Source organism: Melospiza melodia, chromosome 11 (assembly GCF_035770615.1).
Source record: "Melospiza melodia melodia isolate bMelMel2 chromosome 11, bMelMel2.pri, whole genome shotgun sequence".
In the NCBI taxonomy this organism is placed as follows: Eukaryota; Metazoa; Chordata; class Aves; order Passeriformes; family Passerellidae; genus Melospiza; species Melospiza melodia.
The window spans coordinates 15,100,677-15,128,013 of NC_086204.1; the positions used below are offsets into that span (position 1 = coordinate 15,100,677).

General features: G+C 37.9%; 1 protein-coding gene across 3 annotated transcripts; it reads right to left on the bottom strand.

The window, feature by feature from the left end:
* Window positions 1-602: 602 nt before the first annotated feature.
* MTF2 (metal response element binding transcription factor 2) lies at window positions 603-24,767 on the bottom strand. 3 transcript variants are annotated; one of them, XM_063165705.1, is made up of 16 exons: window positions 24,653-24,728; window positions 24,234-24,288; window positions 15,379-15,577; window positions 15,150-15,231; window positions 13,805-13,900; window positions 13,321-13,421; window positions 12,842-12,990; window positions 11,512-11,607; window positions 10,607-10,675; window positions 9,662-9,785; window positions 6,338-6,405; window positions 5,791-5,961; window positions 5,047-5,155; window positions 4,835-4,893; window positions 4,596-4,700; window positions 603-3,750 (listed from the first exon to the last, which is right to left on the bottom strand). In XM_063165705.1, exons 5-16 carry the CDS (start codon window positions 13,878-13,880, stop codon window positions 3,396-3,398), a joined length of 1,482 nt encoding a protein of 493 aa, XP_063021775.1. In that variant the 5' UTR covers window positions 13,881-13,900; window positions 15,150-15,231; window positions 15,379-15,577; window positions 24,234-24,288; window positions 24,653-24,728; the 3' UTR covers window positions 603-3,395. The 3 variants fall into 3 exon arrangements, with proteins under 3 accessions (XP_063021775.1, XP_063021774.1, XP_063021773.1); XM_063165704.1 differs by lacking the exon at window positions 24,234-24,288 and adding an exon at window positions 22,745-22,817 and having other exon boundaries at window positions 24,653-24,692; XM_063165703.1 differs by lacking the exon at window positions 24,234-24,288 and having other exon boundaries at window positions 24,653-24,767.
* Between the last annotated feature and the right edge of the window lie 2,570 nt (window positions 24,768-27,337).

Here is a 27,337-nt window from a genome sequence, read left to right on the forward strand (position 1 = left end):
ACAAACATTGACAACCCCAAAGTTTAACTCATGCATAAATGTTTTTCTAACTAAACTAGGATGTCAATAGATCTGACACCTCAATATGGGTATTTAAGTTCAACATTGACCAAACAATGTTTCAATGTTTCCTAAACCCTTTTCTCCATTTCTACAAAAAGTAATTTTCTTCCATCATGCCCTTATTTTTCATTCAGACAGATGTGATCCAACTAGAGATGTGCCTGAACATATTACCAGCATAGCATTTGCAAGACTCCTCCTCTTCCCTCTGTGTACAGAACTGATGCTTCTGTCCAGTTTATTCTTATCACTCTGTTCTATAGCTCCATCGTCAGCCTTGGTATGTTCCATCTCCATTCACCAATTTCCTTTTAAAATATAACACTAAAGATCACTTTAGTAGGATGTTCCAAAGACAAACCATTTTTCTGTTTATTAAATTATCTCCCCACCCCCTAGAAAATAAAGTGCTTGTCTTCACCTTTAAAGGCCTTTTTTAATGTATGTCTTCATCATGTTAAATTAAAATATTGACCTTCATTTCATGTACCACGCTTAGAGATTTTTCAAAATTCCTTCGTAATCTCACTCAAAATGCATTATGCATAGAAAAACCACAGTTTTATTCAAAATTCCTGTTGAAGTATTGTTGAGAACAATGATTTGACAAATAGTTTGCTATGATGCATATCTTACAATTCTGACCAGCATTGTGCCATTATTTCTTTGCTGAATTGTTCATGCGATATCTATATTTTTAGAACTGTCACAAGAGACTTCTCCTATCTAAATACTACTGTAATACAAATAAAACATAATGGAAAAATATTAAATATACACATAGAAATGGTTCTAGATCAGTGACCACAACAAAGTCGAATTACATATATTTACACACATGCGTACATACAGTGATCGAGTTATACCAGGATGAAATCATTACATACAGCAACATTTGTCTTTTCCTTTAGACACACCACTACTACATACAATGAAATTCACATAAAATGAGAAAGGCATTTGTAGGTGTGCTTTAACTACTACTCTAGCTCTATCTTCAGCAGCACTATTGCAGCATTTTCCAGTACATGACACCTTGTAACAAAGCATCCCTCAACCATAGCTGGAACACCAGTTAGTGTCTATGTGCAGGGCAAGTGTCTCCAGGACAGGAACAGGAAAGCTAGTGATTGGGAAGTGATGGATGGGAGGATGCCACCAAGTATGTGCTTCACAAGAGTACAGAATCAAAACTCATTCTTCTCTCTCAAAAAATACACACATTTAATGTTGGTCTTTTAATTCTAAGAGAAAAGCAATTCCAAAAATACAAACTGAACATCAGAGTTAAGTCAACCACCGTGATAAAATGAAAACAACATTCACAATAGTTAGGTCTATGGACAACTGAAGTTTGACAAGTATTTTCTCCCCACACCTCCCCCACTTAAGTCCCCAAGTACATTCCAATATTTATCATTAAATGAATCTTTATGAAAAATACTGCTGGTGTTCAGTTAGAATTAAAGGACTTGGATAAAGTGAAACAATAAAGACAAATACAGATGGTGTGAGTAAGGTTACAAAGGCTTTACATTTTGCATTATCTCAAGATATAAACATTCAAAAATTAACATGAAGTTGCTGTGTTATCAAAATATTGCAGCTATAGGCAAGGCAACATTAAATTAATAGCTGAGGGTGTGAGAAAAAACCCACACATTTTAGTGAAGATAAACAGAAGTGGGAGTTTTTAATTAGCATTTTTATAAAGCTAATATAACCCAGCCAGCCATAAGCCAAACACAGGATAAAAAGCTTTCTCTGCTTCCTTTGGCTATAAGGTAACAAAAAAAAATTCAGGAAAAAAGTCACCTTTTCAAGATGTTCAAGATGAGCAGAAAAAGCCAAATAACCAAGTAATGGAATAAATAAGTACTAACTCAGGCAGTACACTTTAAACCACTCTGTCATTTGTTAATGTTACATAATTTTATTTTGGTGGCAAACTGTAAGCATGTAAGAAATCTAACCTTATACAGTACAGTGAATAACCACCAAAGTAAAAATATTCTTCTGTTTACTCTTTGGCTAAAACCCCCTCAAAAAGTAGCAGACAAAGAAAAAATATCTAATACTGGCAAGAGACTTTTTGACTTTTTTTTTAAACAAGTAAAATAATCTTACCAATTTAAAACTTGGTACATTTTATAAACACAAAAGAGGTAATGTTGTAATAAAATCAGTAACGTTACTTCAAATGGCAACATTTGTTGACCCTGTGCAATAATACACTTAATTCATACTCCATTTATCAAAATATGACTGTTCTACATGTATGTAGAAATCCTGCATGAATCCTGTCAACTTACTTTATAACTGGGACATGAAATTTACAGAGTGCCACAAGAGCTTTCAAATTGTTATATCCAGTAGAATTAATTTCAAAATCTTCAGATCCTGCATTATTTTTTATTGGTTAATTCAAATGGAAAATAATGGAATGTAGAGCACATGACCATCATTGACTGCACCCACTGCCAGAACACGCTGCACTGGTTGGACACTTTTCCTTAGTACGTAAAAAGCAACAGCACCCAATAAGCCTGAGAAGAAATGCTGCTGTGTAAATACTGGCAACTATTCCTGAAAAAAGAATTATGGGATGTATTCTCAGAAGCTGACCGATCCCATAATTTGTATTGCATAGGTCACAATCACACATCTATATACACGCCAGGGCTGTGTGTGCATATACACCTTGGTATACAGCACACACACACGCACACACACTGAATATATTAAGAAGACAATGAAGTCTGGTCACAGAGCAATTTACAGGCTCAATATATTTTTTTTTCTTTTTTTTTTTTTTTTTACACTTTGTTTGAAAGAAAACTTCAGTATTTTACAGTCTTCAGTAGGCATTATATACACTGCACTTATGAAATCTAGAAAGTATTGAAATAGAAATACATTTCTGCAAACATTTGGGTAAGAAAACAAGATTTTTCAAATATTTGTGCTATCTACATAATATTTTCTCTAAATCACAATAACTGTATCCATGGAATGTTCTCTAGAAAATGTCATCTTTTTTTAAACACCATGCACATTTTTAAGCAATTGTAACCCAAAATATCCCAACCTACAACAATCTAACAATGTTCAGATTAAAAAATTTAAGTCTCAGATCAGATTTTAAAAAGATAAGTCTTTTTCACAAGAGCTGTAATGATAATGATAACAATTACACATTAAGGCTAAACTGGTTTTGTTTTGTTTTTTGTTTTTTTTTAGAAACACATTTAAAGACCATTTCTCTCATGGCTCTGCATTATGAGCTGTACTTACAGATGACAGTGCAGTGAACATAATGTTCAGTCCTACAGTCAGGATGCAGTTGCTCCTTCCCACTCCACCAGATACTGCACCTTTCCATCAAGTGTCACCCGGCGAGCCAACACACGGTACTTTTCCCCACAAGCTATTCTACCTGCTGCACCAAAGTAACTAGTGATGGAGTTCTTCAGATGATTGAGCTGTAACTCCTGATCTGCTAAGTTGTTAAGTATCTCTGTATTGAGTTCATCATACTGGTAATCTTCCTTGCTCTCATCATCTTTGACAATTTCTGAATTTTGAGTCTGGAGTGCTTTTCGTGGAAAGCGGCCTCTCCTCCTCAAATGTGGTATTGCAGCAGGCCAAGTTCTTCCTGTTCGAGTCCTTTTTCTCGAGTCAGATAAACTATTGAAAATAAAACCCCACAGCATTAACTCCAAGGGAATGCAGACAAACTATTGAAAATAAAACCCCACAGCATTAACTCCAAGGGAATTCAACATGTATGCTGTATCATCAGTTATTGGCATGTCACTCATGTAATAACTTTTGTTGTTTTTTCACTCAAAAAATACTTATTGCCTACTGACAGGTAACTGTAAGTATGACACAGTTGCTAACAATTTCAGAACTCTAAATTAAACATGAGCTACTTGAAAATTAGTGTGTATCAACAGTGCCCACAAAATGACTCATGACAGCACTCAATAGTATGAACCAGAAAGGGGAGACAAAATAGTAAAATCCACGTACGTCAATAAAAGAGAAATTTCTATTTGCTGAACTTAAGAGAGGGAAAAGTTTTTGCTTGAAGGAAGGTTGACTGCAGTTAATAATTTATTTATAAACTCTGTGCCAGAATTTTTTCACGCTCTATTGACTGTAGAAAATCACAGCATACTTAGTATTTTATAACATGAACATACAAACCTAAAAAACAACAAGCTGCTAAAATTAGAGTACATCAGTTCTATTGTGACCACTAATAGAAAACTAAACTCAGCAAATGTTTGCAGTTTAATTCTTTTCAGTAAATGTCACTTAGCCACATATTTTGTATCAAAAAACAGTGGTTAGCAAAATTCCTCAATCTCTGACTTGTAAACAGAACTATTAAAGACAAATTTTCACTCATCCTATTTCTTTGTGTTTCCCCATGCTATTTATAGCTCTACTCTGAGAAAATTTTAGTAAAATTAATACACTGCAAATCTTGATCTTCATAGCAGATAGAGTAACTGAATAGTTACCTATAATGTCTGGAAATGTTAGATGAGGTAGTTTCTTTCATACTGGCAGCACCTGTGGATTCCACATCTGAGGTATTGGATGAATGTGCAGTTCCATCAGATTTCCTGTTTTGCAAGATAACGGGTTTGCCAGGCAAAAAAAACAATCTTACATTAAAAATTGAGCTGACATTTCAGAAGCAAACAGATAAATGACATGGTGTTACAATGTTTGATGGGAGGGATTTTTTTTAATTTACCCAACAGTGCATGGTAATTCCAAGGCTGGGTTCTCTATCACTGGAACTGGTTCATTATCCTAAGGGGGAAAAAAAGGTACTTAAATTTTTTTACTGATTTTATTTGCGAGCAAGGAGGGGAGAACATAAATTCATATTAACTTGTTATGTTTTTCTTCAACATTTATGATGCAGTTAGAAGGAAGGGAGGAAGGGGGAAGAAATATCCTTACCAGAGGAGATGACTCTGGAGTTTTGTGAATCATTTTTCTTGTATAGGGACCAGGTGGACGACCTACTGATTTTTTTTTCCCCTTTCTTTCTATACCATTACTTAATTCCCTAGAAGAAAATTTGTATTTTATTCTGTATTACTGATGATAGTTTTCATTGAATACATGTTTTCCTTTGGCAATGAGTAACAATTAGATGCTTATTTCTAAAACATTGTATTAAATGAGGTGATTCTGGCAAATAAAAATTTGCAGGTACAAAGCTACATGGTTTTGTTTTATAGTAACATAACAGAGTCAATGTACTTCTAGGGACATTAATGATTCCCAAATGTTGAAGAGGAATGAACAAGTGTTAAATATCATTTATTCATATGACCACTCTTGGTGAAAAAGATGGCACATTTACCAATACAAGTTACTATTTCCCAACATCCTTCCTACTGAGAATTCTAGTTAGATTATTGCTTAAGAGATCCAGTAAGGCAAAAGGTTTTGTTTCCCAAATGACAGCAAAGTTGGGATATTTTCTGTTGTTCTTACTGCTAAATTTAATGTTGATTTTTTAGAAGAATCCTAACAGAAATTTGTTCTAAGACCTTGTTCTCACAAATAACCTGCCTTTACAATTAATTTGGAAAAAAAAACATTCTACAAAGAAAAAGCCTTTTTTGTTGGCACCAAAAAATAACTAAAGTAGCCCAAATTAACCACAAGACAGCTAGAATGACTGGGTTATTTTACCTCACATCAGGGATTGGTTTAGATGACTTTCTGCCTTTAATTTTGAACTCATGTGAAGTTCCTTCTGGCTCTTTATCAGCCTTTAAAGCAGCATTCGGTGGCACAGGAGGAACTCGAATTCTCAAACCAAATAAATGCTTCTTTTTCTTTATTTCTTTTCCAGACATAAACCTAGATGGATGTTAAATTAATTGTTAAAGTTCTGATACCAGGGAACTCAACTTTTACAACAGCATGGTACATGCAAAACAAAATTATGCAAAGAGAATAGCCATTTAAATGCTACTTTATTCCCCTCTTTACCCCATTGCAATCCTCCTCCTCAAAAACAGAATGTGAAGTGGAAGGAGAATGGAAGTTAAAATGGTTCTCTTGGTCTGGGTCACAATCAAAACAGCTATGTAATGTTATAGTTTGTAATAGAAACATTATTTCAAACTTTAATGCTATCTACAGTCAGAGTGATTATCACATAGACTGAAGACTGTAACCTAAGTCAGATTAAACAGGCAAACAACATTTAAAACAACAAGTACCAATAACTTACATAGTCTTGTAATCATTTAATGCCTCCAGGACATGCTCATATCTTTCAGATTTTGGTGTGTCTGCCAGCTGTAAAGTATTAAGAAATCATTTAACCTCTCAAATTCTTTAGTAATAGAAAGATCCCAGTTTCTTTTAGTCACTGTAACTATAGATTTGAATGTGAAGTACATTAAAGGAAATATTAGCTGTGCATATTAACCATAATCCCATACATTTTGTGATTTACATCCACAGAATTAATGCCAGGATCAAGCCCAGGACATAGAATGAGTTTCACTTTTAAGAAGTACAAGAAAAATATCTCAAAAACCTTTAGTACAGTGAGGGAACATAACACCAGATTAATCTCCCAAGCAATCCTAACAGGACTCCCAAGATCCCAACAACCTCCCAAGACTCCTAACAAAAAGTTTTCTGTATGTACTCCTAAATTAATTGAGATTGCAAACAGAGGATAAGTAAATAGACAAAAGAGCCTAGTTATTTATTATAATTATGGCAAAAGTCTGCTATAGGACTCATTTCATATTTTTAATACTACTCAACTTGATACAAAAAAGAAAAACACTCAGAAAAATTATTAGAATTAATAAAACCCCAAACCAGTAGATGTATTTTCATGACCCTTTAGCTAAGACCCAGCCTAACCTCTCTCCTTTCACCAAAACTTCAAGTAACTAGTCCCTATCAAGCTTTCAAAACATGAAATCTTCTCTCTGAAAATTTGCATAAATAATTACAGAGAAAAACATAAGTATGGTGGTGACTATCACACAGACACAACATTTATGTACCAGAATGTAAAAACAGATTGTTTACATTTATATTTATCTATCTACTTTTCAATTCAAGAACTACCATTGTTTCCAGTTGCCATGCCAAAACTTGCAAATTTATCTGTAATTATAGAGCTGTCAGCAGTTTATAAGCTTCACTATTAATATGAATACTAAAGACCAGACAGTACATTTACAGCTCAAAGAAACTCAACAAAAAACTCAGGATCAGATAATTTTTAAAGAATACAATCCTCACCAAACATCACAGAGAAAAGGTCAAAGAATTCAACATGCTAACAGCTAAAAATAAGTGAATAAATGTACTCATAAACCCCAACATTTTAACATAATTTTGAGCAAGACTGAAAGTATACCTGACTACCAAAAGTAATGGAGGTGCTCAAGAGGTTTTAGCCAAAGAAAGTAACAACTTCTTTTCCATCTTCACCGTGTGCATTCTGTTCAATCCATTGCTATCTAGAGGTCTTGCAATGCCAGACTACAGAAAATTGCCACATATTTATTGCTTTCTAAATAACAACATGTTAAAAATTACTGGCTTAGGAGTTCTGATAACTCCGCCATTTACTACTGTCTTACCTACAGCTAAAAGCCTTTTCCTCTTACTCAAGTATAAATAGGTGGAGAAGGAAATTAAAATGTCATTTTTAACAGTGGCAATTTAAGGAGATCACAAAACCCCTAAAATTACTATATTGTACATGTTAATTATTTCTGTGACTAATTTGTTTCCCTCATTTCCCTAATTAACTAAAGTTAATCAGAATTTTCAAGCCAATTTTTGCCAACTTCATGAAAGACATTTAAAATCTGTACAGAATAAGGTATTTAAATATCTTCAAAACAGCTTGTATGAATTTATTCAAAATCTAGCCCTCTAAAAGTGTAACATTCAGACTTCAAATCAGTAGTTCCCCTGAAGGTGTAGAAATATTAAAGAATTGAAAATAGCAAGTAACGCAGTGAATTTATTTGTTTCGGATCTGCCCTTTCCTTCCTCCCCCTTAGTTACATGTTTTTCACAGACTGAGCATGGATGGATTGGAAGCAGAAAGGAGAAGAGCACAAAGAAGAGTGCAGCCTTTCAAGTTCTTCAAAATGGCTTATGTGCTCCAAGCCAATGACAGCTCCACCCTCCTCATCCACTGCTCTGACCAGCCAGTCCACATGGCATTATGTTAAATGTGAGGAGTATTATGTTAAATGAACAAACCATTTTCTTCTAACTTCCCTCAGTGCTGAGAAAAACCAAATTCAAAATTAATACAGCTTACATACTTGTTAAGCTGTATAGTAAGATAGCTAAAAAATTAATTAAATTGAAAATATGGTGTGAAAATTACATTTTGTGTAGCCTTTTTTTAATTCAAAGCTCAAGACTTCATATGACAGATTTATCGATTCTATTTATCGATTTATCACTTAGATAAAAGATGCCATACACAGCTAAGTAAACCAGATATGTATTCATAACTCTAATTTTTAGCAATGCTTTAGTGTTTGCTTAACTTTCTATCAAACACTGATAGTTTAAAATACATATCTTTAGACTATTTTCCATTATTTATGAAAAATAGTTACTTATTTCAACCAAGAACATACACTTGGTTCTCACATTGTGAGTGCTAAAAAAAATGGACTACAGTTCTATGAATTTACTGAAGTATGGAAGTAGAATGTACCGATAGAAAATTTCAATCCATTATATGCCATATATTTAAAAAAACCTTCAAAACCCTAAACATTTTTCATGCACAAAAAGAGTACTTATTCTACTAGCAGTATCCCACTTTGAACTTAAGTCATAAATTTTTGCATCTAACCTCATATGAAGGAACCAAAATGAACACTGGTCCTCTTAGTTAAATATGAAGTCAATCTACTTGAGTAAATGGATTTTCTTTAATGCTAAGATAAATTCTCAGTAATCAAATAGCTGGGAAAATAACTAGTATAGTAATGAACTAAAATAAAAATGTCTTGACAAGTAGCTGAATCCAACTGCAAAAGGATCAAAAACAAACTGGATACAAACTGACCACCACCACTGTAAGAATTAGGAAGGAAAGAAAAAAATTTTTAGTAGAATATTTAACACAAACAATGTGTTACACCTTAGAGACACTGAATGTGGTCTTCACATGCAATATACTCTGCCTTCAATTCTACATTTAGATTTTCAGGTCACACATGAAAATATCAATGTAATCAAAGAATCATGAAACTAAAACAGAATGTAGATATGCAACAGAATAAACAGCTAAGTAATGGAAAGTCACCATGCAAGCAATTAGTTGCCTAGATGACTTGAAGAAATTTTACAGTTTAGAAAAATATGCACCACTTAAAAAGCATTCTATTTCTGCAAGGAAATAAAAAATTATGTCATTACTTGGGATTATCAGATTTTAAAGTACTAAAGGATTTAACATCCAGAGTAAAACAGTTCACAGTTTGTCAACTTTCAGGACATATGTATGCACTGTGATTTAGAAACAAGAAAGGGTATTCTACTTACTTACCTCACCAGGATGCAATCTATCCCAGTTTTCATTAATGTAGGCCATAAGTTCAAGCTCCGAATCAAAATATTTCTTTTTATGAATAACACTTAGGTTGTAAAGGCATAGATGTGCTATATCTACCCTAGAATATTTGAATAAAAAAACCAGAGAAAACAAGTATTTTTCTTCCAATTGCTTTCCTTTGAAACAATTTAGTAGAAAAGATATTAGCATTATACAGGTGGAGGAACACAAAGCCCAACTTAAGACACCCAATCCAGACAACACTGTGAAGTCTCCTGCAATTTCTTTTCAAGTGATTCCTTCTGTTTTGCATCTCACTTTCATTTCTGCCTCACGTCATTGTCATGATATTTTTTTAAGCTCCAAAACTGGTCTGGACCATGGGATATGTAAGTAAGTCTGAATTCATACTTGAATGTATCAGTTCTGAATTCATGCAAGTATTTTGGTGAATTAACATTTAACAAGGTAATTTCCACCATGTATCTGTTAGCACTAGGTATACATCCACTAAATTGGATATAATTTCTATTACAGACTAGTTCCATTAAGTCTATTCAAGGAAACTTTTATAAAATATATCAGGATGTGTGCTCTGGTGCCCACTATGTTTGGCTTATATAATACAGCAGGATCCTAAACCTGCAAGAAACACTTGATTTAGATATCACAATCTTCATATAAACAACAAGTGAGTTGCTTGTCACTGCACTGAATGATCCCAGGATTGAATCCCAAGAGCATGCAATCACAATATATCTCTACCCTTGCAGATAACTTTGAAAGAGATTTATCCCTGATCATACACACAGCAAGAAGGACTCAGGAAACAGCTCAAGCTAACAAGCAGATTCCCTTTTTGGCAAGGAGAACCAGAACATCAGAAAGAAAAGCAGAGCATGTATCCAACTCACTCTTTTTTTAAAAATTCATACTTACCATCTCAAGGGTAAACGTTTGAGGTATTCTGGTCCAGAACTGCAAACTGAGCAAATGAACGTATAAAACCTAAAAACACATACAAATGTATATGTACACATGTCTGGGTGATGGGTGTTCATACACAGAGTGTTTAAACACCCTGATCATGAAAATAATGAACGTTAAGCAAGCTAGAAACACAGCCATGTAGTATTTGTGAGCCCCTTTATTCTTTACTTTAGCAACTTCTTTAATCTGTGCTGATACCTACTGGGCCAGATACAAGGTACTTTGATTTCATTCTGCTACCACTGCTTCACTCTGCCTGAGGAAGTCCTCAGCCTGTGACTGTATCAGTTAAGATGCTCTGTAATGTCCCCAGCACAAAAGTGCAAATATGCATTTTAAGGACCCACACATTCCTGGGTCCTAACTCAGTTCCTTCATACAAACATTCCAGAAAACTTCCCACATAAAATTATAATAAAAAATGAATTAAATGCTCTTTGATTCTCTTCTTGTTTTCCTTTCATCTACTGCAAGTGCTCCAAGTTCCTCTTTAAAAGCACAGACCAGCACTTTTGTTTGTCTTTTTGTCCTAACCCCTCACACATGAATAGAAGATGCAGAGTTGCACCTATTGTATAAAGGATTTCCACACAAAGTAAAGGCAGTAACAGCTGCAATCCAACTCTCCATTTGTCACCTCTCCACCACCCACCACTGCATCCTGTTCAACTGAGATGAAGAGCTGCATTTTCCTGGCACCCAAACACAGGCTGTCTTGTGTATAAACTTCTACTCAAAACTCAAGCCCTTTTTGAAAACAACTGTTGTGTTATGGATGCCCCAATAAAAGCTCATATGTGAGATTTCCCTCATATTTTAAATAAATACAACAAAATATAGCTTAATTTTCTTACCTGTCACCAAAAAGCATTGGCTTTTGGAGGCACTGCACACAAGCCTCATGAAACCACTGTTTACATTTGCAGCACTGCAACATCTTTAGATACCAGCTTCAACAACAGAAAGAGACACAAGACGTGTTTAAAAAGTTACTGAAAATTGTTTCTTCATTATATTTAAATTAAATAGATCTTGTGACCCAAACTGATTTGCACAGTTTATAAAACAGTCACCTCTATGGATATTTCACTAACATTTAGTTCCATAATGAATTACTGGGAAAGACAGAGAGGAATAATAAAAGATAGCCTAGTAAAAGAATTAATTAAATTATTAAATTAAGAAAAAAACCCATTTAATTTACTCTGACATCCACCTTTTAATTCCCAGTAAGAATTAAGGAACTCCATATAAGCTCCTTCTGACATACTAGATTTAGCTTCCATGTTACTTTCTAAAGCACAACACAACTCTGCATTAAGTCACAAACATTTGTTCTGAGGATCCAACTACTTGAATCCCCAAAAGAAACCTCATAGTTTACACCTTTTCCTTTTTCAGCTTCTCCCTTGAGAAAGGGAACCATGCAAAGCTGACAGCCATGTTTGTTCAAGTCTCAAACCAGAGCTCTGTCCTGCGTGCATACCCTCAAAAACTTTGCTTTTTGTGGGACTCTTTACTTGCACTGACCTCAAATCTACAATGCTATCTTATTCTTTCACTCATTCATGCAGACACCAGAGTACTCCTTTCTACATGCTAAAGAAGTCCTGCTTTTGCCTTTCTTGTAAAAAAGAACCAGCAGAGGACTCTGTGATGCCATAAGAGGGGAAAAAAAAATGTTTCCCCTGCCAGTCACTGAAAATCAGGATATGACATTATGGTAGAATCAGAAAGCTGTCTATTCCAACAAAATTTATTAAACTAATCCCTAGGCACATTTATTTTTGTGACTTATGACAGAGCTGAGTTAACATCTGAAAAATTCTGCCTAGAATTGTAAGATCATGAACAAACAATTTCATCCAGACTCAACACATCAAAAGTAGCAAGACAAAAAGATTTCTTGCTCATTACAGACTGCAGCGTGATGATCTCTGATGGCCACATGACAATTAAAACAAACCAAAATATTTCATGGGAGAAGAAAAGAAACTAATACATTTCCCACTGTGAGACACTTCACAAATGCACACAGAATTCAAAATCCCACTTTGCATCCAGTTTCTGATATGTACACACAACAGAAACAAAAACTAGCAAGTTCACAAGGAAGTCTAGAAGAAGAGTCCAAGTTTGGAGCTGCAGTAGAGAAAAGTTCTTACATATTATCCATTTACTTACTCTCCAGGTCCTCCACAATAGCAGTAGCACTGCTGGACGTTGGTTTTATGACCTGCATCCCACTCAAGGTCTGTTGCATTATATGGTAACGTTTGTTTCATGACTTGCAGTGCTTTGGCATTTGGTCCTTTCTTAAGTGCACCACCTCTCTGGGCCAGAACAGATACAGTAGTTTACAAAAACCAGTCATGTATATCTGAAATTTTCAAAGCTTTTCATTTGATTGTAGAAAGGTTTTCATAATTTTCAAGTCAAATATTTTCAGGTGTATTTATGTTTTTATACTAGCATGTTTGTTTAAGAGTGTAATATTGCCAATTTCTAAAACAGCATTACTTCTCAACATACAAAATTTGACTTCAGATCAAAGATAAAAAAGAAATCACTGAAAATATGCCATTTCTTTTCATTGTTTCAATTTCAAAAACAAAGATGCATGCAATATGAAATGTATGAACATTTTTTTTCTAGAAACACACCTTTGTTGTTGTTGCAAATACACACTGTCGACAGAGCCATTTATCATCTGAATCAATCACGCTGGAATCAATATTTGGTGTGTGACACAGCTGATGGTAACCTGGATGAAAAATGATCAGGAAACTGTTATTAAAATGACAAAAGCTTACACAGAATTAACTGTGTTGCCAGAAGCACATAACTTAATGCAACTATCAGGCATTATTCACAATTAAGTGCCAAAAACCTGAACAAAAAGATTGGTAACACATTCAAAATGGTCTTTTAAATTTTCTTAGTAGAAAAAAATAACCTTGACTTACAGAACAGGTGTTAATCACTTTAACATGGATTATCATCTTTCACTGAGCTGTTAATAGCCACTAAGGGCTACAAAACTTAAGATCAGTTGAGCAGTCAGTCATAGCCGGGCAAATATCCTCCTTTGTGAAACAAATCAAAACACCTTTAAAAATGCAGTAAATAGAAAAAAAATCTAGTTACCTTGCCCACATTTATCACATATAACCATTTCATTTGGTGCTTCTGAATACTCTTCCTGACATATTGTACAGACCATTTCCCCACTCTCAGTGGCTCCTAGACAAAGATCAGATTGTGATTTTTTTCAGATTATATCTGCAGTTGAAACACAGTTACCACAAGTACAGCCTTCAGCATAATTTCATTTACAGATGCATGCATTGTAGAAACTTACTGTTACAGTGACAAACTTCTTAATAAGAAGATATTCAGACATTTTGTACAGACTCTGTTATAAATATTTATATCACATATGATAAGCTATCAGATATCTATAGGCTTTGGATTGCCTACTGACTATGCAGTCCATGGTTCCTCAACATCAACAATAAAAAACCAGTAACTGAATAAAGAATGCAAATTTAGGCTAAAAATACCTAAAAATAAATACTATCTGAGTGGGAAGAGACCCATAAGGGTCATCAACTTGAAATTTTCCTCATCTCATTTATTAAATTTTGATAGTTAGGATAAATGAGTCAGATTATAAACTAGTACTACACAGTAGAACAGAATTTTTTGCAAGCTTCAAGAAATAAAGCAGTTGATTTTATGCTATTACAATACAAAGCTTTTCCTTTAAGCAGACATCAAGAATCTTAAACATCAAGAATCAACAAGAGCCAGAGCAGATTTCCATTGTGTTTGTACAACGAGGAAGCTGTAACTGATTTTCAGAAGAAATTATCATCTATGCTTCACTAGCATTAGGTTATAAAAACATTAACTACTATGGAAATGTCTGAAAACCAGTAAGGTATTATATCATGGGTGCCTCACTTGATAACTACACGTTTCTTTATATCACATGAATACTCCAAAACCTGTAATGGTTTCTTATGTGCAACAGTTATGGTGATCCTTTTAAGTGTCCAAACTCTGCTCAAACATAAGATTCACCAAGCTTTCGTTTCTTTCCATATTCTGTTATTTCAACTGAAAACAGTACAAAGAATATAAACTTGGTGAAAATTAGGGCCTGGAATTTTCTGTTAGGGCAGAGAACTAATCCACCCCCACCCAAACAAACTCAAATGTGATTATTTTTAGAAGTGATTATTTTTAGGTGATTGGTTTTTTTCTCCACCTCACTCATGTGAAAACAGACAAACAAAAGCCCAAAACAGTAACTTCAATGACAGTCGTTTGAAAATATTTTTTTTCTTATTTAATTTTTGTTCCTGGTTCACATTAAATTATATCACTCCTTAGAATAAAATAATATTACATAATAATCTTTTTAACAGATACCAGTAATCTAAACAAATAGGATACCAAACAATGACTACTTCATGGAAGTTCTTGCCTGTTTGTATGTCCTTCCAGAGAACCCAGGATTTTGAACTGTCTTCAAATATAACGAAGCAGTTCTGTTTCAGTTTGTTTATCTGAAAGACAGAAATACAGTGGAAGCCATGAGTAAAAGCACCAAACAGAAGAATGTATTTAATACTACATAAGTGAGCCAATAATACTGCAATTTTCAACGGTATGCAATACTTTAAGACTCCAGCGAAGTTAAAAAATAAGATTACCTTTTTGATAGTTCCAAGATAAAACAAGCCATCTGACCATCTAGCTAGGACATCCTGACCTTCCTCAAATTTACAAAATGGCTTTTTGGCTTTCTGTCCATCATGGACCGACTGCTTGGCCAGAGACGCGGAGCTCTTGTGGCTGCGACGTGAAGGAGAGCGCTTCTGGACCAGTGAATTTCCCGCCGCCGCCGAGTCTCTGAGGGGGCAAGCAGGAGAGCAGGTAACCACGACTGGCTTAAAGGAACCACTGCAAATACCAGCACCACAACTCCAGGGAGCAAGAGACCTGCTTGTCTTTTGTAACTTTACACAGCTTTAGTAGCAGTGCCTCTGCTACTAAGTAAGTGTACAATTTCTGAAAGGAACAAGTTCATAAAAGAGAAGTGTTCTAGGAAATCAACAAATGTAAATGAGGATGGGGCTGCTCATCCCCAGCTCAGAGACTCTTCATAAAATCACCAGAAGCATTGAAAAACACATCAAAAACATTCAATACAGGATTACTTATACAAAACTCAAATCACTGCCAGTTTTCTAAAATTCCAAAGAAGCTAAAAAGATGCCAATTCTAACTGCATTACCTTGGTTGGGAGAGCACAGCTTGAGCATTATGCTGGCTCAAGGTACACTGAGGTACCACCAACACAGAACCATGTAATGCCACTAAGCATTACTGTAGAGCTTTCCAGCACAGGAAGAATTTCTACATGTGGAATTTCTTATGTAAAATCAATTTTTCCTTGTTATTTTCCACCCTTACTCTAACAGAGAGGAAAGAAAAACAACAAATCGTGCAAACTTTCTTCATATATGAAACCCAAAATTGTAAGTTAGTTGTATCAATAAGCATTTTTGCTCATACATTCCACAACATACAGTCTATCTACATGTAAGTGTGGATATGCTTTTATATCAGACTAGCTGTCAAACACTACACTTCAATTAAAGCAGTAAAATAGAGAAAGTTATAAAACAGGACCACAGATTGCACAAGGCAGAATTTCACAAGTAATACTCAGAATTGGAGACTATGTAATACAGTTACCATTTGTGTATCCGAATATATTTTCTCTAGAAACTGCAGGTATGTGTAACTAGGATGCAAACACAGTTAGGGAGCAGGGAATCAAACAGGATACAGTCAATTGAAGAGCAGTTTCTCCTCACTCAAGATATCTTAGGTACATTATCAGCACCAGAAACATTTGAATTAATCTCAAAGCATAGACATAAGCAGTAAACTAATTAGTGCCCCATATAGTTTGAGAATTGCTATACAGATATTTGAGAAGTTGCTCCACAGCTTCAAGGAGAAAGGAATCATCTCTCTAAAGAGTTTACTACTCACAATATGACAATAAAACTGGGAAGGTAATGGCTTCAAACACCACACTAAACAGTTTAAACCAAGGTTAGGCACAAGAAAATCAGCTGCTTTAAGCATATTTATGATCTATGTGACATTTAACAATGACATGACAGTAAGAGCAGCTATAATGGGCCTCTGGCATCCTCATGCACAACTGGGTCACCACTTTAAGTCCTGCTTGATCCCAAACACAAAAATATTCAGATGGGTGACCCGGGAAGACCAGAGGACCAAAAAAATCCTTTGGCTTGTTTCACAGCTGACACCTTATCACTTCATCTGACATCCTTCATCCCTGCATCAGAAAATTAAACTGTCTTTTCCATCTTCTTTCTTCATGGTGCAAGTAACAATGTTCAGACCCAACATCCTGCCAGATTTCCCAGATAAACACTCTTACCAATTCTGCTGCTTCTTACACAAAAGCTGATTGAAGTTACTGCTACTTTTCCTCAGCTCTACTCTAAACCTCTGACAAATGAGACAGGACACATGCAGCATTCAAAATAGGTTTACCACAGCAGAGTGGCAGCCCAGGACACTTCTTGCTTTCTTGGCTAACATCTGGTTTACCACCAGTTTGACAGAACTCCCCTCAGAGAGGTTCAAACACTTTCTTTCAAAAATTTTTCTGGGGTTTAAGACCCTAGGAAAAGCTAGGTTAGCCTAGCAATAGGTAGCTGTTCCTGCTACAAGGCAGGAAAGTTTATTCTTCTTTTCCAGCTTGAAGAAATGCGAGAAAGATCTTGTACCAAATACACAAAAAGGTACAAATTCATTTATCATAAACAGTACAGATTGTCACTTTAAAAACAACTGTGAGCTTTATTTTTAAAAAAGTCTTCAAAAGCATTCTTTTAAGAACAAAAATTTGGCTCACAACACCACTGAAGCACAACAAAAAAAAGTGCATCATTTATTGACACAAAACACTTAAATGAATCTATACATTCACTTATACAACAACATAAATACACAATAGCAGCTTCAGCCCCTGAAGAACCTTGATAGCCAGCAAAGATGTGAGCCAATAAAGCAGGCACTTCTCCATTGTCCACACTGCTCTCTTTGTGAGTGATGGCAGTGCTGAAGTGACAACTGAACAGTTCATGAAGCAGCTCCTGCTGTGGCACTTCATGGTTTATCTCAGACACTGAAAATAGGGTTACTTATTACAATAGGCTGACAGTAACTAAACAGTTGCTTGCCACATGGATAGGAAGTTTCTCTTCAGGGAAACACTCCCTCAGTGATTTTGACTGCGACTAAGTAGGAAGCCAACTGCTTTAACAAGTTGACTTTAATGAATAGGACATAAGTTACTTAAAGTAGGTGTCTCTGAAGTATCTTCCAGAACCACTGCACAAGAAATGCAGGGCAGACCAGTGTAAAAGCCACTTGCATAAAATGTTACTAACTTGCTCATCTGCCCTGTCACAGCTCTAACTGCTGTAGTGGAATGCCAAAAAGTCACACCTACCATTAAAATAAAACTTTTGTTGGAAGTTCAAATGCGAACTGAATTTTAAAATTGGCAAGCACGAAGGTTAAAGTTCCACATTTTCCAGCAACTTGCTTTCCAGTCTTCCTTAAAGTTAGCTTCATAGCACCTTCCTAGCATATAATATGGTTAGTAACCTGGAAATAACAATTTCCCCACCATCTTAAACACTTCTCTCCAAGAACTTAGAATTGCACAGTATCTGTCAGATGCACTGTTTTCCAAAAAAATCTCACACAATATAAAGATCAACATTATCTCATTTAACTTTCACAATCAAGCTACACTGTATGTTAAACAGTATGTATGGCTTTACATCTAATACTCAGTGTTAAGGATGTTGTGCTGTATTTTATTCTAGCACTTAAAATGCAAAACCAAAAAAAAAGTATTGATATACCCATGCAATCTTTCAGAAGTCAGTGGTGGCAGTCAGTAAAATGTGTCTGCACACTGATATACATTTGAAAATAGAAATGCACTTCCACCTTTTCTTGAGAAGTTGATGACAAAGTACTGAAAATGCTCACTGATTTTCACCTCTGAGTCTAGACCATAGCCACAGATATTCTCAAGTAAGACAGGTAGATACCTTCGATTCATCTACTTAACATATTAGTTTATAATGCATTGCAGAAGCAGGACATTAATTGTTATTGTCAACAGGAATGGCAAATTTCCTCCCAAAGTCAACTACCCAAATCAGTCTGATTTATGAACCATAAGCAGTTACTGCACCTAGCATTGTATTTATCAAAATTAGATTGGTTAGTTTTAACTCACTTGTAACTCTAATCTCTTTATCAGTAGTTAGAAAATTTTGGTACTCATTTGGTACCTCTACAGCTATCCTACAGAAAGAAGTGGAAAAGCTGGGGGAAAAATATGTGAAGAGGTTGGAGGATTAAAAAGACTGAGCATTCTTGTTTCCAAGTGTCTTTTTCTTAAAATCATTCATATTCCTGTACTCCTTCAGTCTCAACAACTGCTGTGAAAAAACTTCTGTTAAGAAAAACTCCCTTGACGGGTGGTTGGTTTTTTTGTTGGGTTTTTTTTTCCCCAGCCATCTCAGTTCACTGATCTGTTTAACAGAACTGTTTGTAAGCACAACTGAATAAATGCAAACAAGCAACTTGGGACACCAACTCCCTCAGCTGGCACTGCCAGACTGCATGACTGAACCAGTCAGGTGCACTAACAATCCACACAATTTCAGGAAATTTTTCGAGAAGAGCTGCCTGATTGATAAATGCTGCAACAGTAACAGATGACAGCTATCCTATAAGCACAGATAGTTTTTGGAAGTATTAAAGACACTAAGTTTTAACAACAAGGTGCTCAAAGAACATTAAAAAAAATTTAATCCGCTGAGAAAACTCAAAGTGGGACAAATAGCTCATTTATTCCTAGTAAATACAAATCACAGTGAACAGATGATTACTTTAAAGACTTGTCAGAAGACAACTTAGAAATCACACATAGAGCATTGTACTAAGATAGCCCACAGAGCTTTAGGATCTATCTCAAAACTGGAAATGTGGTATCCCACAGGAAAGGAAAATATAGTGAAAGACCTTATGACAACTAGAGATAATCACTTCAGATTCTGGAAGTATGATGTTACTGCTGATTAACTGCAATTTTTTTTTGGTCTGAAGTTGCAAACTAGCCCTTTATTAGAGAAAAATGAACGATGAAGAAGTTCTAAGATGCTGTAAAATACCAGCAGTCTTCGCCCCTTGAAACAGGAGTTAACATTCACATGGAATGAGGAGAACGGAGGTGTAGCAAGGGCTCAGAACACACAAAACTCACGGCAGTTTCACACATGGCTTATCCAATACAGCAGCTTGCTCCCTTCCCAGCAGCTCTGGAATAACAAGCTGGCTTCTCCATCAACTTCCTGTTCAGTCTTCTTTCCCTTAATATGAATTCACTGACTGACATTTAAAATAAATTGAAGTACCTCAGAGAGAGATCTGGTGACTAAACAAGCCAGGTACACAAGTGCTCACAGCTAGAAGACAGCAAAAAAGGGAAATTAATCTTGTCTGAGAGTAATAATCATAGCCTGTTTACCCAGCTCCACATAACCAAGCTCAAGCCATGTTTCCAACATCGCCTGTGACCTGGATGTGGTACCTACATTAACAGCTGAAGAAACATTGGATCCTGGCCACATTTCTTCCTTTCAGCCTCCCCACTATTTATGAGGTCTCATGACAAGCACTATCTGTTCATTGTGGCAAATGTACTTTCCTCCCCCAGATAAGATTCTGCTGGGCCAAGAAGACAGTCAAAATTAACAGGATGACAAGTCAAACTTAGGATAGCGTCCTCCACCCCAACCCAGGTCCAAACCTCAGATCAGGTTAATTCAACAGGTAACAAAAAAGAAAAAAAATCACTTTGATTTTCATAATACCAATGTTATTGCAACAGTCACTTTCCAATTACACATAAACAGGCTATTATTATTAGTACATTGCCCTTAACTTTTATTAAGCTAAGGATCAAGTATAAATTGAGACTATAGCCTCTCCCTTACACTACTTTATAGACTGAAATGAATATTGCTTTTCCAATGTGCTGTATCATACAACATGTACAAAACACACTTGAAGCTCCTTATCTTTGCACTATTTTGCATGCTGGTACAATCAAAAGCCAACTGCACCAAAGAAAGGCAAGGGGACTATAATCCAGGCATCCCTCAGTCTAGAAAAGCAGAGAGTAATACCTGGGGGATAAGAAATACATTACCAAAATTACTTTCAGTTTTAAGTGTTGTTTAGGATAATGCAATAACACAGGGTAGAAAGGCTCTCAGGAATTCTCTAGTCCTGCTCAGCACAGCATCAGCCATGAGGCCAAACCAGGCAGCCACAAAAGCACCCTGTGCCCCTGTTTCACTGCTGAGCTGCCACCCTGGAGAGGGGATGTTCCCTCCCCCATCACAATCTCTCTTATCCCAATGTAGGCATGTTACCTCTCATCCTCCTGCCAAGTATGCTGTGAAGAGACCAACTGGATCACACTGATTTTCCCACAGGAGCTGGAAGGCTGCTGTTATATCTCCCTGAAGCTGAATGAACCTGGTTCCCTAAGCCTCCTGTCACAGAGCAAGTGCTGCAGTCCCTGACTGTCCTGGTGGCCCTACACCAAACTCCTCTAGCTTGAGGTCTCTTGCAGTGGTAGCACCCAAACACAGCAATTCTGCCAAGATGCTGCCTAATGACTTTGCATAGAAGGAAATAATCATTTCCCCTCAGACTTCTGTTCTTATAGCCCAGGATACCACTTGCCTTAGCTCACAGGACATTGCTGGCTGGTATTCTGCTCTCTGTCTGTCAGATCCCCAGATAATCCTGCAAAAGTGACTCCCAGCCAACCTTAGCCTGGGCTTCCTTCTCCATTTGTGAGTTGTTAAAATAGATCCATGCTTTCAAAAGCACAGACATCACATTAAGTGACAAAAGTAATAAATTTTGCTTCTAAGAAATAAAAAACTGGTAATAGAAACAAAGTGACACCCTGCAGCTTATTAATCTGATTAGCAGTTATGTCCATGAATCTGCTGCATATGAGAAAGAAGTTCAGCCAGAGGACTGAAAGAAAGTGACTGTTTGTGACACAAAACTTCAGCATCTAGATAGAATACTCTGGTTCTGCCCTCTGACCCTGTCAAATATGACTGTCCTTAATAACATTGATGCATACTGTTAAAAAGAGGTGGTCACTAGCATAAGTGTACCCCCATGTTCATAATATTACAGTCATTTGTGATTTTATTTTTGCTCACATTCTCCCTCAAGAAATCTTAAATAACTAGAAGTGTTTTAAATCTCTTTGATATAAATAGTGAAAGGATTAGAGTTGAAAAGATCATTACAGAATAACACATTCAGTACGTAGGGAAGAAAGACAGGGCAGTCATGTACTGCAAGAGCCATTTGTCTGGGGTTGATCATGTGTTTGCACATGAAGGTACAGGGAGAAAACACTGGTACTGGGTCACAAGACACCTTTTCTGACCATAATTCCCCTTAATTGTATCCTCAGCACCCCTATGAATGCAGCAACTGCTTTTTGGGTTTCTACACTATCCAAATCCAGTATACACAGCAACAGAACAGACCTAAGGGAGCATGAGCATGCACCCCAGCAATGAAAGAAATAAAAGACAACATTCTACCTTGCTCTGAGAGAAGTGGGGAAGGAAAAGGATTTCAGAGCTGACCAAAATCCCATAACAATAAGTTTTCTTCTTTAAGGTTAGTCTGCAAGAACTACAACCTCCATAAGCATTCCACAGAATTTAAACAATAAATAGATCTAAGATGTAAGTAAAGTAGTGATATCCTGGAAGATATTTAGTTAATGAAGTATTTCCAGACTCATCAGGAGTGCCCTCAGCATTAGCTCTCCTTCTCTCAAGGAAAGTTAAGCATCTTGATTTCACTCCTCCATGGAGATTATCTCTCCAGCCATACCTGTGGTTTCATAATTCTTCTCCTGTTGTGTTTTGCTCAGACACACTTCCCCTCCATTTCCGGCAAGGAAGGCCTGTGAAGAAGGTGAAACCAACTCTGCAGCAGGGCCAGTGGCCGCTCGCACAAAAACGCAGCCAGGTCACAACTAATCCAAGATCCATGCTGGCCTCCAGTCACATCCCCGAGCCTCCTTCCCACAGCTCACATGAGGAGCACAAAAGGTGCTTCAGTGCCTCTACATTAATTCACATCTATCTCCAGGGAATACTCAAGTCCACTGTCTACTAGGAAATTAACTGGAACTTATTTGTTACAGCTGCTCTTCTCATAAATTTTACTTGATCTCCTGGTGCAGGGAAGGACAAACATAACTTCATACTAACTATCAATACATGTATCTTTCAACTATTAAAAAAATATATATACCCTGCTGACCAGCCGTATTAAGTCATATGAGAAGCATCTACATCTGATTTTAAATTCTTTCCAGAACAGAAAAGGCAAGTTGTTGGGAAGCCACACACCTTTACTTGACAAAAGGTTAACTGTGGAGAACATTACTACATTATACTCTCAGCACAGATCCACATTTCACAGCTTGCAGCTCCTTGCAAAGATTCTTCTCATTTTCACTACATTATGCATTTCCTTTCATATGTTCCATCTTTTTTCCCCTTATTCTCCTTTAAATGAAAAGCTATGAAGTCATTAACCTGTATTCTAATAAGACAGAAATGAAACATTTTCACCTCCTCTCTTAATCCCAAATGTTTTCAAATTAAATGCAATTTGAGCTCTCAAAAAAAGGGACAAACATTACCAGGTTAACTTTTACCAACCTGATTACAGATCAAAAGAAAAAGAAACAAGAGGGAAACTTTTTGTTACTATCCCACAGTTTAGGCAGTTTGAGTGTATATCATTGACCACATTCCCTTAAACTAAGTCAGGAGAACACCATGTCATTATCCATTGCTACGCTTGACCTTTTAAAGTTATGATAAGCTGGGCCTATCAAAAATTCCAGAAACAAGCATAATGCTACACCGCTTTCCTGGCAGAGCCTTTCATTTAATTATGCAGGCCCTCTACTTCTAATAGCACCCTGATCCTTTATGGATGAGCAACAAGCCCTCGTATTTCAACACCAATATCAGCGTCCAGAGCATCCAGCACAGACCCATATTGTTCTCTTTCACTGGAAGAGGTATCAGCCCATTCTTTCCACAGAATTCAATACCAAAAAAAGGAAAATGCATTACTGCATATCCTTTCAGCCAGCAATAGTTATCACATTTAAGTGGACTAAAAGCCTGCTGTGCATATTCAAATCGTCAAGCCTGACAGAAATTAAGAGATGAGGCACTTAAAAAAAAAAAAAAAAAAAAAAAAAAAAAAAAAAAAAAGAAAACAAAGCCACACAAAAAACCCAGAACAAACAAACAAAAAGAAAATCCCCAAATACAAAGTTACCAACGAAAACCACTACCTCTTTGTGCTGTTCCCTTCGCACTCGAGCAAACGCAGCCTACTCGGACAATATCCTTGAAGGAGGAGAAGATGGAAATACAGCTGGCGCGAGGCTGCTGGCACCTCAGCGCTGCAGCCCCCGGCCCCGCCGACCGGCCCGCTGCCTCCCTCCCTTTGTTTTGGTCACCGAGGAGCACCGCTGACCCCTCACATTCGCCTGCCAGCGGCCGCTCGCAGGGAGCTCCCTCCCCCTCGCTCCCTCCCTCTCTCCCTCCCAGGCCTCGGGCTCCCCGCGCCGGAGCGGGCCCCTGGCCGCGCTCCCCGCCGCGCCGCCGGGATGCGGCACCGTCGGCCGGGGCTGCGGGGATCGCGCTCCCCCCCACCGCGCGGGCCCGGCCCGGCCCGGCCCGGCCGGCCCTCCCTCCCCCCCACCCTCACCTCATTCGGTCTCTCCAGTGGTGCCAACCGCCTCATACAGGGAAATCGGCGAACTCGGGAGCCTCCCTCGGCGGTGCGGCCGGGCGCTCGGTGCGCAGCGGGCCCCCGGGCGCGGAGCCGAGGCGGAAGGCGGCGAGGGACGGTCAGACCCGCCTCACGGGCAGCCCGGCCCCAGCGCAGCCCCTCGCCATTTTTGTTTCCCGCGGAGGAGGCGCTGGTGCATTCTGGGAGCACAAAGGGCCGCGGCCCCGCCCCGGCGGCCCCGCCTGCGCCGGCAGCGCCGGGGGCGGGCGCGCCGCGGCGGAGGAACACGGGCGCAGCCGAGCCTTGGCCGCTGGTGAACAAAGAGGGACTACTTTAGGCGTGCGCGCCCGGAGCGGATCTGTGCGCGCCGCCGGGGCTCGGTGTAGCTGGGGCGCTCATTGTTCCTGCCGCACCTGAGGGGATGTGGCGGGGTCTGGGCTCCGCCACTCCGCAGAACCCCCGGCCGGGCTCGGGGAAAAGCTCCCCGCCGTAGCGGTGTTGGTCCTGCCATGCGGAATGACCCTGGGTCCGCCTTCTTGCCGCGGTGGTTGGGCGAGGCGAGGCCCGGGCTGAGTAGCGGAGGCTGCCGCTGCCGGCCCGTGGGCAGCGGACTTGGGCAGTGTGCTCCTCTGCACTGACTTCGGGGTGCTGCCATTTTAGAAGATGAGCTGAACCTCGGTTCCAGTTTTTAGCAACAGCTGTATTAGCTAAGCTAATGGAACAGGGAGGCCATGGAGCCGCCTCCTGGATTCGTTCAAAACCCAGCTGGACGCATTTCTGTGTTACCTGCTCTAGGTGACCCTGCCTTGGCAGGGGACTTGGACTAGATGATAAGTCCCTCCCAACACTAGCAATTCTCTGATTTCGGAAATCCCTTTTGTTTTCCATCATTGTGTTTTGAGTTGTTCAGACTCAAGTACTGGGCCCGTTTCTATGGCCCACGTGGCTAAGCAGGGCAATGGCCCTGTACCGTGTTTATAAACACGGTAAAGCCTGTCCTGAGCGTGGAGGGGCCTTTGCTGTGTGCAGCTTTGCCCTGTGCAACCCCAGGGTGCGAGTGCTCCCTGGAGCAGATTTCACCAACTGGTGCCACTCTCAGCAATGGCTGAGCTCAGAAGGCTGGATGGTGAATTTTAGGATTCCAGTCTGTCTCTGCTCAAACTGCCCAAGTTCTCAAAGCCATCTTCCCTCTTGGGATAAGCCACTGAAACTAAGGCACTGGAGCAGCTTGCCATCCCTGGAAAAGGGCACAGGGAGGGAGGCCTGGGCAGAGCACTGGAGTACAGCTTAGTCTGGCCAGTTCCAAGTTACTTCAGAATAAAGTAGTATTTATAATCAAAATCCCTTTTTCAGAGTTGTTTTAAATACAAATTTGAGGGGGTAGTTCTCTCTTGGATGCACTAACTGTTCTGGAGTCATGATGTTCTGCTAAAAACAGACTTGGACAACACAAAGGGCCCTGATTGCCCTTTACAGATTTTCATGTACAGTGAACACCAGTAAGGTACTACTGGTGCTGAAGGCAAAGGGTTGCCAGCTGGAGGAAAAAAAAAGACTCAATCTAAAGTATATCCACATACAAATTCTTGGTTTTAAATCACAATGGTTGTGTGAGAACCAGTGTTAAGCTAAGTTAAAAAGCAAACTTTCTAGTCAGCAACAGAATAAACATCAATAATTGGCTACAGCTTCCTTTTTCAGTGTCAATTCCCCAGTACCCAGCAGAGATGGATAAATTTGAAGAGTCAGAACAATGGCGTTTCCCTTAGTCCTTCTCTCAAACGTTAATGTATTTTTTGCAAGTTAGTTTTTTTTATATTTTTGTTGCCTCAATGTTGACATAAATATTAAACAAGCAAATGAAAACGCACAAAAACCAAAAGTGTAAGTCGGCAGTGTATGTAGATGAGAGCACCAACTGCTGCACAGTATTATTTGCCATTACCTTATTGTATCACACCACATAACATCAAAATGATACCCTTGAACAAGACAATACCGTGAAGCTTATCCTTGTACAGATGGTTGTCATGACCACAATTCAGCAAGGAGGGAAAATTAGATCCCAGGACATTTTCTCTGCATTGTTTAAGCACAGAAACAGCAAGGAAGCTCATCTGGATCTTCCTATCTTAAATCAAGATAAATATGGTACATCCACTTTTACATAAGCATACAAATTAGTAAGACAATGCACATATGCTGCATTTATTAGAGCTCAACTAAGAAAATAATCTTCAATTTCAAAATTTTAAAAATAGGCAACTGGTAAGATATGAAGAATTTTGTATTAATTGTCTTACAACTAGCTAACAATTGCAGTAAGTATTCTCTCTTTATGATACAGATATAAAAATAGCACCGAAAACATTTAAAAATAAACATCTCTAAATATTTTTTCTAGATAGAGAAGAATATTAATAATTTTTCATCCTCAAATAACATCAGTAGAGAGGGAAGTAAATTAATATTGTTGGTGGTAAGGTACCTTTACATTGGTCTTCACACAACCCCATGTTTTTCCTAGTACAAGTACTTTGCCATTTCTTCTTTTTTTACCTTCTCAAGGATCAGAGAATCCTGAAAAAAACTGCCCTGTACTCCATCATCTTCTTGTGAATGTCATGATCTTGCCCTATAAATTTTAAACTATAAATACCC